Source organism: Bolinopsis microptera, chromosome 12, assembly GCF_026151205.1.
Source record: "Bolinopsis microptera isolate Bmic1 chromosome 12, MBARI_Bmic_1.0, whole genome shotgun sequence".
NCBI lineage: Eukaryota > Metazoa > Ctenophora > Tentaculata > Lobata > Bolinopsidae > Bolinopsis > Bolinopsis microptera.
The window spans coordinates 1,214,113-1,233,332 of record NC_087083.1 but is presented as its reverse complement, the minus strand read 5'-3'; the positions used below and the strand labels follow the sequence as shown (position 1 = coordinate 1,233,332).

General features: G+C 38.3%; 2 protein-coding genes across 5 annotated transcripts in view; one reads left to right on the top strand and one right to left on the bottom strand.

The window, feature by feature from the left end:
* LOC134824009 (stress-induced-phosphoprotein 1-like) overlaps positions 1-19,220 on the top strand; it is a 114,463-nt gene that overhangs the window by 16,513 nt on the left and 78,730 nt on the right. The window lies entirely within an intron of this gene.
* The window catches only part of LOC134824008 (uncharacterized), a 32,532-nt gene continuing 14,351 nt past the window's right edge, over positions 1,040-19,220 (bottom strand). For 2 of the 4 annotated variants that reach the window (XM_063835639.1, XM_063835637.1), the window contains exons 2-7: positions 12,895-12,987; positions 3,437-3,565; positions 3,058-3,248; positions 2,770-2,877; positions 2,460-2,572; positions 1,040-2,231 (exon numbers count right to left, since the gene is read on the bottom strand). In XM_063835639.1, the coding sequence (XP_063691709.1) occupies positions 2,084-2,231; positions 2,460-2,572; positions 2,770-2,877; positions 3,058-3,248; positions 3,437-3,565; positions 12,895-12,987 (782 nt within the window). In that variant the 3' untranslated portion in view covers positions 1,040-2,083. Of the gene's footprint in view, positions 2,232-2,459; positions 2,573-2,769; positions 2,878-3,057; positions 3,249-3,436; positions 3,566-12,894; positions 12,988-13,636; positions 13,936-17,685; positions 17,980-19,220 lie in introns of those variants that run through there. The other 2 variants (XM_063835640.1, XM_063835641.1) reach the window with 2 other exon arrangements.

Genomic DNA, 19,220 nt, shown 5'->3' with positions numbered 1-19,220 from the left:
TTTCTGTCTTACTTTCATCGATCATTAAATGACAAAAAGAAAGAAATGAAATAATTTAATCCCTTCTTGAAAAATTGCCAATAATATCCCTAAAATGACTATTGACTAAAGGCTGATGTTTCTCGTAAATACAGAAGCAGTACATTTTGTCCCGGTAATGGGTACGAACCATTTGATGCTACTCTATCAAATATTTGGGTTCATAATCCAGCGTCGTGATTAGGATAAGACCCCGTATGATCGCGATAACTCGACATTGACCAAGCAACGAACTTGACCATAAAATAAATGAGGGATTGCCAGCAATATTCTCTAACATGTAGTTCTTAGTCAATTAACCAAGCACCATTGTAACCGTCGTACTGTTTAAAAAATTTTCCAAATCAAGAACTTCAATCATTTAAAAATATCCCTGAAAATGTACACACGGTACGACAGTATGTGGTGTCATACAAATACAATGGCTGCCAGAACCTATGATCAAGAAATCATAACTGCTGTCGACTATTTTCCAGCATTTATGCCTATTGCCTAAGTGCTAAGATCCAGGAAACGTACTTACTTACAACTTATTGAGTAATATCTTAAGTCTTAACACGTGATCAGCTAAGTCTAAAATGCCCATATCGTATAATATCTGATCTTCAAGAGGGTGCGGTCAATGGAAGTCTTCTTGAAATTGATAACCGTTGGTATTTCAGGAATTTTTCGAATCATTGTTTGTCCATTAGCTATTGTGAAGTACGTCTTGAGCATTTATATTTGTGTAAGACTACTGTCCCTCAATTCCCCAAGTCTCCTTTGATCTGTAATTATTTAACAAAACAAGTAGAAACAATAGTGCCATACTGGTTACCAATTAACATACAGTTTGTTAATGTTGACCCATGGTCCACATTGACATAGTTTCGATTGAGCTTCTTAAACAAGGTGGACATTTAAAAAATTTGAAGCTTTGCCAGCAGTGTGCGACTAGTTTAGGGGTCGTTCACATTAATCAGGATATTAATTCATTGAAGATTGACAAAAGAAAACAAAATTTGAATCATTAACTCTGAAAATTCTAAGTTATAAATATACATGACAAGCTCTCAGTACATTACTAAAACGTAAATATCACACTGACCAAAGCTTGATCGTCCCCGAAAGTGTGCATGAACCCAAAATTTAATTGACCCTTTATACGAGGAAAATACAACGAACATGAACCAATTAATTTTGATCACATCTGAAAATGTATTTGAAAAATTAACTATCGTGAGGACACAAAAAAAGAGCTCGGTATTAGAACCCTTGTTAACAAAACTAATCGCAGGATGTTAGGGTTAACCCTTTGGAAAACAACTCGGATAAAATGTAGTTAAGATATGTATCTCTGGGTGCTATCCGAGATTCGTGCCTCATATCATGGTATTAATATAGATCGTTCCGTAATTTAATGCAAAAATGTATAAATACCGGCAGAGACAAATATAAATAGTGATAAATAATTAATACTTATGTAAATACAGCGTGAAAAAATCAATTTACAACCAATAATGATACTCTAATTTTACTACTTAGGGCGCGTGATATGGTTACTACAGTGTCGAAAATCTTTAATTAAATTATAACTTAGTTTGATTAAATGACATCTCTAATAAATTAAAGATTAATGATAGTCATTGGTTATTTATTGTGGAATTACAAATCTCGACACTGCAATTATCATGTTCACTGTCCTGTATTATTCACGGTACTTGGCCCTTTAAATTAAATATTATAACACAAAAAAATCAACGGATATGGCAACTCGGAATGAACTTCATTGTCTCGAAATGAACTTCATGGTCTCGAAATGAACATGTGTCTAGAATAAACATGTGTCTAGAAATGAACATGTGTCTAGAAATGAACATGTGTCTAGAAATGAACATTCCTTTGAAGACGGAAACTAACATTCCTCTGACGAAACTCTACAAATCTTCGTTCAAACACAACATTTCACTGCCTCTTCAACACAGCACCACTCAACAGCATCTTCAATTTCCAATGACGTCACACACATACTGATGACGTCACAAAAGACTTATGACGTCACATTTCAGCAGCACCTTCTACGGTATGAGGTGGTGGGGTGGTAGGAGGGTTGGTGGTGGCGGTGGGTGTGGCAGATTGCACAGGATTTTACTGGGGCGAACTCTTCTTCGGAGCTGTAGTTACTTTCACTGTCATCGTACGTTCTGCGTGTCCTGCGGAGGAAGGGGTTAGTTAAACAATATTAATATAGGAGATGTATATATATAATATATATATACTGTATATTAATATAGGAGGTGGGAGGGGCTGGGTTAATTTGAATTCTTATGATACAAATCTCGCTCTCGATTTTGTCATTTGATGAAATCATGGGAGTATATGTTTCCAATCAACAATCCTATAACAAGAAATAACGAGTAAAAAGTACAGGAAACACGTACCTAGCATAGTTCTGGTTCTCCGCTACACGAGGTGTGGTAAAGTCACGTACAGTAGCACGACTAGACACGTCACGTGGGCCGTTCAAACGCGAGGCTACATTCCTTCGAGCAGTCTGGAGAGGGGAGGAGGTGTTAGAGAGGGCTTTAGGTGTGGTGAGAGGGTTAGAGTTAAAGTGGTTGAATTTTTGTGAACAATATTTCTGGACTCGTTATTCACGAAACCCGGAGGAATTTATAGGCGAAGTTTAAACAAGTCACGTGACAGTCTAATAAAACAATAAAATGAGTCTCTTGTGAAATAAAAACTCACTCTGCGATGGAGTTCGCTAGCTCTGAGATCACAGTCTGAACAGAGTCCGTCTTTTAACCAGAAACATGATTTACTACACGAGTTGCATGGTCTCCGTTCTGTTCGGACCTGGAGGTGATTCTGTTAAGAAATGTTCTAGACTATTAAACCGTGGGCAATAGAATACAATATTCTTATTATTAGGAGCAGGATAGAAAACACGTGGGTTTTAAGATAAAAACAGATAAAAGCCAGGATATCTCAACATTCCTAAGATGCCTAACTAAAATCACCAGACAGCCAACAAACCTGGTTAGTCTTCCTTGAAGATCTGAGATTATTATGCTCGGTATTATTCTGAGGTGTCTTCTGAGCAGACTGGACTAGGAGTCTTCGGTACATGGTCCTTGCTTTCTTCAGACAACTCTCTCGGCGGATCTGGGCGCGCAGCATCACGTCACTCGACAGGTTGTTCAGGGTTGTGATCTGTTTGAACTTGCCTGGGGAGGGTTTAGAGTCAGAGGTCACGTGATAACTTCAGAGGTACTTTAATGGTCTGATTGAGTCAGATATTTTAGTACATGTGCCCTAGAAATGGTAAGCGAGAAATAAACTAATTAATAAACATACCAGAAGTGGCATACTGAAAATACAATCTATAAATAGACAAATTATAGTGTCCACATACTTGCAGCGTTGGTATAGAATGCCAGCGAGAGAGCCATCTCCCCCTTTGTCTCCAGTCTTTCTCCCTCAGAGGAGAAGTTGTCACCTTCACTGAACATGTCCTCTACCGTGTTTAGCTGTCGTCTTTCTTCTGAGGAGAGGGGGTCATTAGAATGAGGTTAGAATGAGGTTAGAATGAGGTTATAATGAGTTTAAAATGAGGTTAGAATGAGGTTAGAATAAGTTTAAAAGGAGGTTAGAATAAGTTTAAAAGGAGGTTGGAATACGTAAGGGTGAAATGGGGTGCATATTAAGATTCACATTAATTCAGCTATAGAATTACGCAGTACGTAAGCATGATGTCAGTGGTGATGAGAGTGAAGGGAAAGTTTTAAATGCGGACAGAATTTTGATTTTGTTTTCAGAACGAACGGTTGAGAGACTAATAGTAAGTGAAATGCCAGTGGATCTAGATAGAAAGGTGGTGATTTTTAAAATACGTACTTTTTTTCTGTTCGCAGAAATCTAAAATTCGGTTGACTGTCAAAATTAGACTAGTTCTACTGGGATCCATCTGAAGCTCTTCAAAAATTTCGGCAAAAATCTCGACAAAAAGTAGCGGGAGTTCGGTAAAATTGAGTGCAGTGCGAGGTAAAATGCGCTAAAGTGCTGTAACCCTAAGGGAGAGCACGTGACGGAATTAGTACGTCCACGTGAGCAAATTTAACCGTTCTCATTGGCTGACACCACGTGCGCCTTATTACCATGGAAACCCGATGAGAGTTTAATAGTTGCCGCGGAAATTGAACTCTATCAAATTGACAATGACATTTCACTATTCATCTGTGGAGAAAAGAGCTTGTATGATTAATATGGTGAAATAATTCATAGGATCCAAACCCTAAAGGTTTGTTTCAATATTCAATGTTGTTTCTACGATATCCAATTATAAACCCGTTCTTACGGTTCAATGAACAAGGGCGCAGGCCGCAGTCTGGATAATTTTACAAAGACTAAGAGCTGAATTTATACGCAAAATTTGTAATTAGCAGGATCGTTGTTTTTAGCTTTTTCCGGGGGCCTTCTGGCCCTCAAACCAATAATTAGTCACTTTCAGTTTACCTTTAAAGTTATTAGAAGCCCTAGAATAGTTAACGAGAAAACTGTGTGGTTACATAATGATCCTCGATTATGTGAGTTAAGTAAGAAAAGAAGCTCGATAAAGTTCACATAGTGGTGAGTGGTGATGGTAATTATGGAAATTAACATCGATGCAATTCATTAATAATAAAACGCTGATTTTAACATTTTGGTGCATCTGTGATCTGATCTTAATACCTGTGGAAGAACAGCTATCCGATGTTGAACTGACTGTTTTCAAAAGCATGATTCCTGATATCTTCGCTAAAATAAGATACATTGAGATTTCAATTCGATAACTAACGCAAAAGATGTTGAAATCACAAATAATGAAAATCAAAAATATTGGGAGCAATCTGTCAGTCAGAAGAATGGCAGTTAAAAAACTGGAACATGAGCCAACACGTTCCTCGATTGCTTGGGCATGCGTCATAATTCTGCATGGCAGTCAACATACGAAATTCTCAATTCTGTAAAAAAATAAGGAATAAAGGCAATTATTTAGAGACTGGAAATCGAAAGGAAAGAAAGATCGCGCAAAACAAAACCAAACCGTCCACACTAAAAATTGTAAAAACGCGCGAGAAAGCCCGCGAGAAACGCGCAAGAACTCTTCGACTAAAGTGCACGTGCAATAACAATAATAATATGCGCTACACTCACGTGCGTTCAACGCGCAATAGGACATCAAGAAAAGTGGCCTATATTTCGTTTCTTGTTACATCCAGCTTATGTTACCAGTCAATAATTCAAGGATACCAATTGGTAAATGACATCTTACGGGAATTGAACAGTAAAAGCTAGGAAATAAAAATAGATACAAATACAAAATGCTAACTATTGACCAATGATCAAGCAAAATAAATAACTAACAAGTAAAGTAAAGAAAGCGCAAGAGGACCCTGCCCACGCATCCGTCCCTAGTAAACCATACCGAGCAGGGAAATCAGACTGTTACTAGACTAGGGTTGTAGAGGTACTAACAAGGGGGCCGGAGTGCAAGCTAAACATGTGACACACGTTCAGGAGTCTGCACGTGTGATGTGGAAATGGGTTGGCGTGTGCTGAGTATACAGATTACTTGAGATAAACGTGTTAAAAAACAAAGTTTTACGATTGGAAAGTTGCCAAAAGCTCAAAAGGTCCTCATCAGTATAAACTAAAAGTAAAGAAGTTAAGATGTGAAACTAGAAATAATAACAACTTAACAACTGTAGGGAAAGTCTCGGGACTGGTAATTGGCATGAACCGTACCAGATATTCTAGCTCAACTCCAACAAGGTAAAGCAACACACAAATCACAAAAACTCTCGTATAACAGTAACACTAACAGTGAGATCAAAAGTCCCAGAAGTACTAAAGAGCTAAATGCCCATCTTCCGTTATAGGTGGAGTTGGACCACTAACCAATCAAAACACTTTATTTTATCTCTCATTAGCGATACTGAATGATCAGGTACCAGTAGGGTTTCTTATTAATTGGTGGCGACGTTTTTAGGGGTTGGTATATCAGATTGTATGATATCTTTCCCGCTATCAAGCCACGCAATCGTAAAGAACTCATCTACATTATATGAATGTTTTGAAATCAAAGTTCTACATGTATTATATCTATCTGGATGGGATGTGAACCATATTTTTTGAAATCGTGACACGATTAACCAATTAACTTTCAGCTTTAATACATCAAAACCCAGAATCTCTGTCACGTGTCAAAACGAATATAGTTCACCTCCCCACCATTTTCCAGGTCTATTATAACCATACAAGAAGGGAAACGAAGAATAATAACTATAAGCAGTTAGCAGATAAGACGACTACACGATTACAGAAAAGTGACGTTGAGCAGCTCAAACACAGACAGACACAATCTTCAAAACCTTGGGATGAGTACCTACAGTCTACAGTCTACTTCAATTATAGATTACGTGGAATGTTCCAGAAAATGTGGGAGGAATTCTACATTGACTTGTTTGAGGAGATAATGGTCAGCGTCGCTGTTTTAAAATTTAAAGAAACCTCAAAAAAAATATCAAAACGTTATCATCACATTCACAAAGTTTCCAGAAAACAGTAAAAACCTGGCGCAACTCGGGGAATTTTAAAACTGTGAACCCGATCCTTGGAACCGAGCCTGAAAGTTAGCAAGAAGTTAAAATTTAATTAAACGCCAATTCAGGACTTAGACGAGCATACAGGAGCGAAAATAACGATTTGCAGTCACATGTTCAAGAACATTCTTAAATACCATGGCAACCCCCTCATGATTCGGGCAATCGTGAATCTTGATTATCCAATTAGAATGAAGCGTTTAAACCACGTGAGGCAAACCACCCAATTACAGCACTTCATTTGGGTCACGTGACAAAACATGGCCAATGAGCGGTGCTGCCCGCACTAAACTCTGTATCATGAGGCGGTAGGGAGCGTGATTGGTTCGGACCAGATTTAGGTCGGGTAATTAACTCTTATCGGCGAATTTTCCGTAATGAGGTGCCAAATGAGTATTGGATAGTCGGGGGATCTTACGTAATCGGAGATGAAACTGGGGAGGCAGCTCTGTGGGGAAGTGGATTTGGTGCTTTCCTCTAACTTACGTTTTTAAAACTTTATATTGATAAGAACAGATGTCGTGTGGTTTGAGAGAAAATATTTAGTAATTGGAGATCTCCAATTTGGACTAGACAAAACAGTGCTAGTAATGATCATGTGAGAACTGAAAAGTCACTGGCAGTTCTTATACTTACAGCAAAACTACAGAATGGCGATTAATAAAATTGTCGTGGTTTGGAGCAAAAAAACAAAGCGATCAGCCCCATATCAGGTCGACTGGATTGCAGACTTTCCGCTGACAAAAAAATCTAACGTAAAACTCAACCGTCAACTCTAGATATTACACCCTAGATATCACCAGCAACAACAGCAATACCTTTTCACACATCAGGTCAAATATAAAAGGGCAGGGTCTCCCTCAGATGCATTTCAAAATGGGCAACATCTCACAACCAATCACAGGACAGCGTTCAAACCACGTGACACTCGTGCTCCCAACCAAGCACATTAGCGGATCATCAAGCAAAGCGTTACAACGTCCTTCTTGAATACTGATCGCTCATTGGTCAGATTATTCAATAAAGTGTTTTGATTGGAGGGGAGCCGATCAGGATATAACTATAACGTATTATTAATGTATTCAATTGGAGCATGTTGGAAAGGGCCAATGTTCCTGGCCCATGAATAAAATGGCTCGTGGGTACATCTAATAGCATTTTATGTCTTCTCATTAATATCTTGAAGTATGGGAAATTGGTGAGAAGCTGTAACAAGTTTACGGTCGAGAGGTTATGGAGAATATTAGCAGTTTTCTCACGAGGTCTACAGACTACAGAATACAGACTGCAGAGCTCCCCATTTTTATTTGGGACTTTAGAGATAGAATAATGACCGTTAGTCATGCAATCAGTAATGACTTGTGCTCTGCAGGAACGAGAGAAGGTGCTGTTTAAGATTAAAGAGTATCACATTTACTATCCTTACCGCAATTATAATACAGTTAGGAAGAGGAGGCTGATGTAATAATGTTATTTATAGATTGATTATCAAGTGTCAATTTTATCTGCTACACTATGGGAGATGGCTATTTTTAGTATACGAGAATCACAGAAATGATTAGAGATGAAGTTACAAAAACTCAATCGAAAAACACCAGCACAAAAGATACTATCTGCAAACTGAAAAACTTTAGTAATTTTAAGATGTAGACATTGTTAGTAAACAAGTTTGGCCAACAAGCAAGTTTTAAACTTTATGATTAGTCATCAGAGAGATTTCGGTATAGAGGTCACCAAATTCAATGCTTCATTCAGACTCCAGCACAAAGGCTACTTAACAATCAGAGATCCAAAGATTCCTTAGATGCTACTGTCAATGAATAAACGCATTGTTGAGGTGAATGGTTGTAGAAAAGAGAACAATAAACAAAAACAAGTATTTTGGACAGATGGCACTCGAGGCACAAGTCTTTGAGTGAACCAATTTATTATGTGCTCCGTTGGCAGAGTAATTGAGAAAAGGTGTGACCGAGACCGCCGTAAAAGACGAAACAAACCAAAGAAAGAATAACTAATCGAGTTTAAAAACACAACATGGAAAGTTTAAAACTTAAGAAAAGTATCATAATTATAAGCCACAAAACAACAAACAAACCAAGTACTGAACAGCTAGAATGAAGAATGGACGAAACCAGGGCGTCACGACCCTCATTATCATCCACATTAAAGCAGCTCCCAACATTAAAGCAGCTCCCTCGGTTCAATTAGTGAAGCTGTACACTTCCAATTGGAATGCAAACCTCAAACTAACATTAAACAAAAGAATAAGTATCCTTAAAAGACAAGCCTCTGGGCACCAGTAAGGTATTATAGGAATGCGGTTTTTAGCACAATGGGGATCTCATGAAATAAACAATCGCACTCACTTCACAGTTCATATCTTGCTTTTGTACCCAGGCCTCCCTCATTACACAACCCGCTTTCCCAGGGACTGTGCGAGCTTTCTGATTGGTTGGTGACGTACCATGTGATCAGTAGCGGGGTTGTGATTGGTTGGTGACGTGCTACGTGATTACAACAAGCAGGGACACGCTTATTGGTTCGTGACAGCCATGTGACGCATGTTGACCAATCAGAGAGCGGTATTCTAATCACGTGACAAAAACCATCGAATCAGAACATTCCAGTAAGCACTTGATCACGTGATGGAAATAGGGCACTGGGAACGAATCTTGCTTCACATGTTACCAAGTCACCATGATGAATATTGACACACCGTGTGAAGTTTGAATTACGAAGGAGCAATTCATATTTATCAAATACGGTGTGCTATCCGATATCAGATGTTTGGTCATAGTCTTGATATTTGAGCCCAAACAGAGGACGCTATCGAAAACATTTTGATATTTTACCAAATATATAAATCTGCTTATTATACCACTAATTATACACTAATTATACACTAATTATACACTAATTATAGGCCATCCACCAAATATTGAAGCTCTACTCCCGTTTAGTTGATTAACTGCAACAACTAATCACAAACTGTCATAAAATAAGGCTGCTTTCTGCACATTGCACGGTGCAGGCAACACAGCACAAATAATCTGCGGTGCACAAGAATAGTTAAGCCAAAGTGTTGGGTGTAAAAATAACATCACCTGCTTGTTAATGTAAACAACTTACTTTAACACTGCATATTTTGTGTAGGAAGTCACGGCAAAAGTATTAACCGTACAAGCAAAACGATACAAGCAACAACTAGCTTTAAGTCTAGTTCATGAACATTGACCCCCTTCTTTCAACTTTTCCTGATCGACCCTTGAGCTAGCAGCAACAAGCCATACATATAGCATCTCACAAATTATACGTACATCTGAGATCATGCAAGTAGCACTTTTCAACAAAGAACCACAAAAATCCAACAGTATTTCCAGGAAACTACCGACTATGTACCAACCACCAAACATTAGAAAAACCAGGTATAAATCTAACAGTAGTAACACTACCTAAGTAACTATAAGTTAAACTATAAGACGGACAGACCCCTCAGACCTCCACATCCCCCAATTACACAGAGTACCGTATAGCTCACCCTAAGGGGTGGTCAGAATACCCCTCTCTCACTCAGCGAGACCCTGACCAACCAGCGGACTGTGTTCAAGTCATGTGACACAAACCCACCAATTAGAAGTGTTATGGTGTTAGTTAGAATACCCCATACTCTCTCTATTAGTATTACCGGTACTAATACTACTGTGTTATTCTGTCAACCCTCAACTTTCTTGAGACATTTGGTGACCAAGTCCAGACTGCCGATCGGGTAGCTGGAATTTAGTCACGTGACACAAAGCGACCAATGAGGAGCGTGTATTTTAGTCACGTGACACAAAGCGACCAATGAGGAGCTTGTATTTTGGCACTACATGGTGTGGGACTCAGGCTAAGGTTATGTTCACGTGAACTGAATGTTGAGAGGAATCAGAAATTAAGGAGATTAAAGTAATCTCGGGACGATTAAACCCTCAACTTTAAATCGAAATCCTTAAAAAATAGATCTGAAATAATTACCCGAAACTCTAACACAATCTGACAAAACTACAGAAGTTTATTTACTAATCGTGGGACATTCAGTATTGTGATGAAAACAAAGTTAAAAAGAGCACTGAAACAGTAGATTTGCAGCATGCAGACACTAATACAAAGCACTGCCAACAAGCTTTTAAAAGTAGTAATCATTCTCAGAACAAGCCTAGTTCACACCGCACACAAATCAATATGTTGTAACCACCCCTAGCTAACAATCAACAATCAACAACTACCCTGGTCAACAATTAACAGAGTACAAGTGCGCTGTTATTCCGACACAGGTCTCTATTCGGACTTTTAACAGCACAGTTGAAAGCTAGAAAACACAGCCTTCCTCACTAAAAGTATAAAACACAGAAGAACTCCCCGATTATTATAGTACGGGTAAGTGTGCAGACTCAACAAACTTGTTGACAAGACAACCTTACCCCACACACCACGTGACTACACCTCGTGACTAACCACGTGACTACACCACGTGATTTCACCACCACTTCAGACTTGCCCCCCCTCTCAGCAGCTCGGGACACCGCCGCCAGTGTGAAGATTGTGTGCTATCATCGGGGAGGCTGTTACTATAGTAACACGTTTTATAGTACAGGAATAGAACCTCTGATAAAACACTCTGCCTTAGCCAATCAGAAGACAGATACAAGCCACGTGATTGTTGTTTCAGCCAATCAGAGAACAGTACTAAGTCATGTGACAGCCTTGTCAACGGGATGGAACTATATCTCAAGAGAGATGGGGTCTGGAGAAGTCCCAGGAGTTTTTACGGTTGACAACTGGCAGAGGGGTTATGTGTGTTATTTGCCCTAGAGATAGAGATAAGAGTTGTTCGTGAATAATCTGTACAAATATAAAGTTGACAGCTCTAGATTTTCCGCTAACCTGAACCTTTTACCCTCCTTTTTGTAGGATTTGATGACCACATATGTCACGGTATTTATGTTGTCACTAGCGGTGGGGTTAGTGAAGTGTGTCCGGGTTAAAAGGAGTTACATTTAAATGGGTATTTTTGGGTGGAGATCAGAAACCGTAGTTTAGTGATAATGACCACAGCCCCCTACGAAGAAGAAAATCAGAAACCGACAGAAGACTGTGAACAAATTTAAATTTATATAACAACAAGGTTTGCAACAACAACAACAACAATTAATATATATGTTATATGCTCTAAAAACACGAGTAATCCAAACAAATAGTTGAGCTACTCAACTTAGAATAACAGGTAAAACAGTAAGAACTAAAGTATAAAGTAAGTGAGTATTCAACATTGGAATAACAGGTAAAACAGTAAGAACTAAAGTATAAAGTAAGTGAATATTGGTCAGTAACACGGATATGAAGACGGTAACCTCGTGTGGTGACCACAAGCTAGATTCAACTGTAATGTTAACACAGCTTTCAAATATGGGGTCTACTCTGTATTTTTGGGACACAAATCACGTAAGTTTGTGGTGAAGTGTGGGCAGAGATTGGTTGGTAGACCTTTTAAGAAGGTAATAGCACAGTGTGCCCAGTGGGAAATAGTCTAATAGTTGTCTCGTTAACTGCAACTAATTGCACTGTAGTACTTCGTTCCCATGGTAACCAATAGTAGGTTAAGTCAGGTATCACGTGACAGGCCGTGAAAAGTCACGTGATGACTTAAATTGTCATGTGATGATGTCCTTTAGTTCCGTAAACATGTGTGTGGAACTGTGTGGGGAGTTTGTCAAATTGTGACAATTTCATTTCCTCTAAAATTGTAGCTAGGATTTTAATTTTCAGACTATCTATGTTCTATACGATCGTATATTCATTTTAAAATTTCTATCTAAATCAACGTGATAGCGGGGTTTTACACTTGTGCTGAGAACGAAGCTTTTTATTTTGTGAGAAGGACGAAATTCTAAATAGAATTTTTGTTCAAATGTTTAAGGAGCAGACTTAATTTAAAATGTGACTGGTCCTCCCTATGTGAATGGGGCGTGCAACTAATGTACAGGAAATAGTGTGACAAATAATGTGACAAATAATGTGACAAATAGTGTGACAAATAGTGTGACAATTTTAAGGTGAATTGGAACATAATAGTAATTAAACTAGTATGCCTGTCAAAATTCAAAATTTTACGCTATGATTTAGCGTCAATTTAAAAATTAGTTTAAGCCTGACTTATTACATAAAATATAAAAAGTTAACAATTACTTACGATTTTCGTTAGTCTTCATGATCTTTAGTTGATGTAGAGCTGAGTGAAAGAAAGCGTTGAGAGCCGCGTAATTCTGGAGGTATACTTCTGATTCTACAGGGGGGAAGACATGGAGTTAGTTAAAATGGCGAACAAATAAAAAATAATAATTAATAATAAATAAATGATAAAGTTTAACTTTTAATTTGTTACTTTTTATGTTTTGGATAGTAATTACCTACGTAATTGGGAGTCTATTCAGTTAAGTCAGTATTTATATTTTATACTGAAGACAAAGGGTTAGTTCTGAGAACTGCTACGTTTAAAGTTCTATTAATAACTTTTTAAGCGATCATTTATTTACACTGTATTTAAATTGTAGGTAAGTAATTTGATTAATCGTTGCGAATAGAATGATTGATAATTAAATCTTACAGCGTTACCACGCGCAAAGGGTAAAGATGAAAATATTAATTTATTAATACAAGAAAGTGAAGTAAAACACGAGAAATGATAAGTGCAAAAAAACTTGACAAATTAAGCGATTGAAGCGTTAAGAATTCATTATATGAGGACTTATTTGAATTTATAACCTTACAATTTAGCGAATGAACATTGAAGAAATAGGATGTGAATATAGAAATTCGACAGATACATGACCATAAAAATAGAAGCTAGAGTAAAAGAACTGTCGTGAACTTGAAAAATACCTTGAATAACTTGAAGAATACCTAGCTTAACTCAGAATAAAATATTTAAATACCTGGTTTTTTAGTGGGCACTATAGGGGACATAACCAAGACACACAGACGAAAAATTCAACTAAACTTATAACTAAAATCTACAAATCTCAGAATATGTACGATGAAAGATGTCCAGACAACTCAAACACAGAATTGAAACTTGTAGTAATGAAACTTGTTATATTACACAGACCAATGCGACAGTCCTCAACATAAAGTTTCAGATTTTAGTGTCTCACTCTGAAATTTGACACAGGCACTATATGTCTGTATCACGTAGATACGGGGTTCTCTGTCTGGAATGTGTCACGTGTTTTGTAAATATCACGTGGTATTTTATGAATGTCACGTGATTTTAGTTGTGATTTGATCCCAGGATCAAGAATATCATGTGACGAAGATAAGAGGTTCTATTGGTTCGATGGAGATTAGAATGGACTAAAATTAGGATTAAGGTATTGAGTTAGTTTACAGTTTCAATAATCAGTAATGCGGATATTGATAAGGTTTCAAGAAGTAATTAAACTAATCACAACATAATTAAAGTAATTTCCGCGAGAATAATTAATTATAATAACACATTGACTCATTGAAATTGGATCACCCATCAACAGTCAACAGGAAAGGCTCATGAAAAACGCTATTGAGACGTCCATTCTTAACAAAAATGCTGGCCTCCCGCCACTTATTTGCTACAACAAAAAATTAAAACGAGTATTAAAAAAAACAACAACACTTCTGTTGACTTATTGTCCTGACGTGACCGAGCTGTATCACGTGACCGAGCTGTATCACGTGACCGAGCTGTATCACGTGACCGAGCTGTATCACGTGACATAACCAAGCTATATGTTACAGGGGGCATTACTTGCACAACATTCTAATGAGAAGCAGAACTCTGAAACGTCTCCAACAAGCAGCTGATAGAAGTACTGATAATTGAGAGTATCATAAAACTCTACTTCAATTGGTTTTGTAATATAGAGGATTAGGATGGAACTGAAACTGACGTTTAAATGTTGGAGAATTAAAAAAATGTTGTGATTGAAGGCTACGTTTATTCGTTGCTGTTTGTAATTTCAGACCAGAGACAGCACATACATAGCTTACGAAAAAGCAAATAAGGCTTACGATAGTAATCCAGGCTATTAATCGTACCCTGCAAGCATGACACTGATTAATAGTTACCACTACAGACCAGGTGTCAGAGTAAAGCACGTGCCAGAGTAAAGCACGTGTCACAGCTTGTAATGACAGTGAAAAGCAAGCTTGTAATGACAGTGTTCGCGTGAGGTAAACAGTAGGGGGTACAGTATTACACTAGCTTGTTGTCATGGTAACACGAGTTTAAGTTGTCATGGTAACATGGTTGTCACGTGATTTGTAATAAGTTGGCTGGACAGTTTATTACTCAGATAGAGTGGATACTAGTTTTGAGGTCAGGTAATTTGTTAATATTCGCGAGAATTTTACGCAGATTTTACGAGGATTTTACGAAGATTTTAAAGAAAGAGAAGTTGGTGAATACTTTGTAGTGTAAACTGTGGACTTGGTCTAAAAATATAGTTTATTCAGGGGGAGGTTTAGAGTTTCAGTACAGCATACAATTACATAACCTCAACATGTTAGTCGCAATTATAAAGGTCTTCATAATCTAACGACTGACGTTATAGAATACACTCTGTGTAATTAACGGAGTAGTAGAACACACTATGTGTAATTAACGGAGTAGTAGAACACACTCTGTGTAATTAACGGAGTAGTAGAATACACTCTGTGTAATTAACGGAGTAGTAGAACACACTCTGTGTAATTAACGGAGTAGTAGATCACACTCTGTGTAATTAACGGAGTAGTAGATCACACTCTGTGTAATTAACGGAGTAGTAGATCACACTCTGTGTAATTAACGGAGTAGTAGATCACACTCTGTGTAATTAACGGAGTAGTAGATCACACTCTGTGTAATTAACGGAGTAGTAGATCACACTCTGTGTAATTGACTGAGGTGTTGAGGAGAACCCTCAGGGTGGGCAGAGTGCGCGGCTACAAATATAAAACAGCATTAGAGTACTATAGAGAGTACTAGAGACTATTAGAGGGCATTAGAGAGCATTAGGGCGGTAGTAGTAGTAGGGTAACTATGACAAGCTGTACAGTGTTCACCCTGTAGCTATAAAATAACCTTTTAAGGATCCAGGAGTGTTGTACTTACCCTGGTGTTCAAATTAAAAGGCCGGGGAATGTGGGATCTAGTACACTACTGTCTAGACGATTATTAAAGTAAGTATTGAGGCCCCTAATGCCCCTTCCACCAAGCATGCACCCCTCATGGTGTGAAGTCAGTCCCGTTAACAGAGCCCTCCTCCTAACTAAGGAGCCCTAGTTGAGCCCTGTTCTACAGCTGGTATAGTGAGGTGCTGTACCCTGAGGGTGGAGGGGGGGGGGGGGGGGGGGGGGGTACACCTGATACTCAACACTGACCGTACTGGTGGATAATATAGTGTTAATTAACTGTGTTAATTATGGTAGGTCATTGTAAGACTAGTGAACTGGTGATCTGGTGAGGTGTAGTGTACCTTAGGGGGTGGTGGTTACAGGGTATTTACTAATACCGAACTATTACCGCACTAATACCGCACTACAGGTACGGAAGGGGGTCTAAGATCTATTAGGATTAAGACGACTTGCAGCGACTTTGGTTTGAGTTAAAAGCTCTAAAATCATAACATCAGCTGAAGTTGAAAACGGGAATTTATATCATATCTCGATTATGATCGTTAGAAGCAACCTAAACTGGTCTGCAGGAACGTTGGCAAAATAATCAAAATGATAACACAAACTATTGCAGCTGCCTAAAGGTATCACTGCAGTTCACACACTTACCAAATCCTCTGTTATTACCAGGAAGGATTTTGTCAACGTGGTGGGTGTGTCTTAGATAGTTTGTTTACTGTTACTGTTCTAATACGTTAGTTTATGTAGACAGCTACACTGTTGAACTTACTTCACATTTGTAACCTTTGTTTACATTTTTAATTTACTATTGTAAACAGGAAAAATAGTAATTTGTTTCTTGAATATAGACAGAACACCCTAAGATAATATTCCAGCGAAATAATTGCAGGACAGCTATCATATTGTACGATACCAATTTACAACTACAGTATCCCACTTACTCTCAAATCTTCAACAATTTTCAAGCAAACGACCTGCAACCCCGATTTAAAATTAAGAGGATCCCGACATGACCCAATTAGCGAACGATGAGTTAATTTTTTATAACAGGGTTAAAGCATGGACTTCACAATTCGAGTTATAATGATCGGGTATGAGATTGACAGACTGGACTATTAGATAACATAAACCATATCCTCACGACCAGTTGAAATTAAATGAAACCACAGAATGGTAATAACACGTATAAGTAGTGAAACTGAAATAATACACGAAATGAACTTGACTGTAGATATAACCCATGGAAATAAACAGATTGTAGCCGGTATTGGATGAATATCGACAGAGTTTTAATTAATTACAGATGTCAGATAGGTCTCACAGCAAGATGGTTGTATATAATAAGGTGGGAAGGTATCGTGTTATGAGGAGATGATTTTGAGGGGGTTCCTGGGGTATTGGGTGGATTTTAAACCGCTGGAATCTGATGGATTTTGGGAATTTAAATTGATTTATCCGTGCGAATATATCGGGTGACAAAGATATTTCTTGTGCCGTGGATTTTATTTTCGTTATAAATTTGTCATGAATATCCGTTTGAGAGATATTAACGAAATGAAGTAAACAATACATTAATAAGGGACTAAAAGAGACTGCTGTCTAGGATGTTATATCATCAATTCAAATTTGTTTGTTCAAATGGTCAATGTAATGTTCGATTACATTTTTATTAAAATGACGTATCCAGAATTTTTCAAGCTTTAGCCAGTATTCAGGAGACCATAGTTCCACAAGTCTGACAAGAGTTCCATTCAAATAACAGGTGTTCATTGATTAAAACATCTGGTCTAACTTCGCAAATCTGATTGGTCACCATGGTGATCACACTTACCTTTGTGTTTTCTCTTCAAATTCAGTTTCTTTTTCACAGCTCTCTCCCCCTTCTTCTCTTCTCCCGACATTATATTCTTCAGAACAGAGCTCACGTGACGCTTAACAGTCAATCAGCAACAAGAACACCGCCCACGTGGAAGCAATCAACCAATCAAAACACTCCTCTCAAACCTATCCGCGCTGAAAACTACCTGCACGTGCAGTAAAACAAAGGTAAAGTACCAGATCAAACACGAAGACTCGCCACTACAAAAGAGAATATGACGGTACAATGCTCTCTCCAGCACCTACCTGCAACATCTCCGGGCCCCAAGGGGATCACTAATCACGTGACCTACCGCTAGTTGACCACGTGACCACCAGGGTAACCAACCAAACCACTCCTCACCCCCACGTGTTACAACACAACCAATCACAGATAAGGACATGTCACGTGGGCTGAAAACACGTGGTTGATTGACATTAACTTGTAAAGGTGAATGTTAATTAGAGGGGATATGTGTGGACGGGGAGGTCTGATTGAACCATCTCTCCGTGGTAACGTGTGACAGCTACCACTCTCATTTACAACTCACTTCACTGTTAACAAACGGTATTTTATACATCCACTTGATTATTGACATACTAAATTGTATGATTCACAGAATAATTCACGACCTAAAATGGAGAATCTATAGTTTTCCATGACAGGGGGGCGAGCTGAAGTTTAAAACCCCCGTACAGAGATCACCACAGTATAAACTATAGTGAAGATAACAGGGAACTTTCTAATTGATGCTGACAGATTAGGTCTATTATCTCTGACATTCTGGCTTAGTGGAGTGCTATTAGTAGAGATAAGTGGGCTGACAGCAGGTTTATTGGCACGACACACTTGATTAGCAGTCTGTGTGATTTTATCACACACCGGTCTGTGTGATTATATCACACTGGATATTGGTTGATTCTGAGATGAAATTATTATCACGTGGTTGATCACGTGAGGAAAACGCGTGATTGGTTGGGATCGGTTAAGTTGATCACACGGCATGCTTGTACTTACTGAGTAAAGTGATTTTGCGGGTACGAAAATAATCGATTTTGCTAATAGCACGAGCGATTGAGAGGCTGCAATGGGACTAGGTTGCAAAGTAAAACACTGTGTCGAAATCAATCGAGATGGGACATTATTCGTCGGTTTATTGGGAGATTGTGATAGATATTACCTCCTGCCAGAAGATTCAAGACGATTCTGCACAGAAAAAAGACTGGTCAAAGGGTTAAAGAAAATCAGGATCCTTACTTTAACAGCCAAACAAAACAGATTCCACCCTAAACAAAATGTGTATAGTAGAATTAAGATTTCACTAAATAGAATCAAGATTACCCGGACAGTCCAGTCAACGTGTCCTGATGTCAGAACCAAGCTGGAAGTTGGAAATGCCAGAGAATCATTGTGTCAGTAAAATGAGATCAGAGATCAGCGAGGTGTGAGTTGGTACTGAGCTAGTTTGTCGTGACTCCGCCCTTCTAGTGAATGCTATTACAAATCTT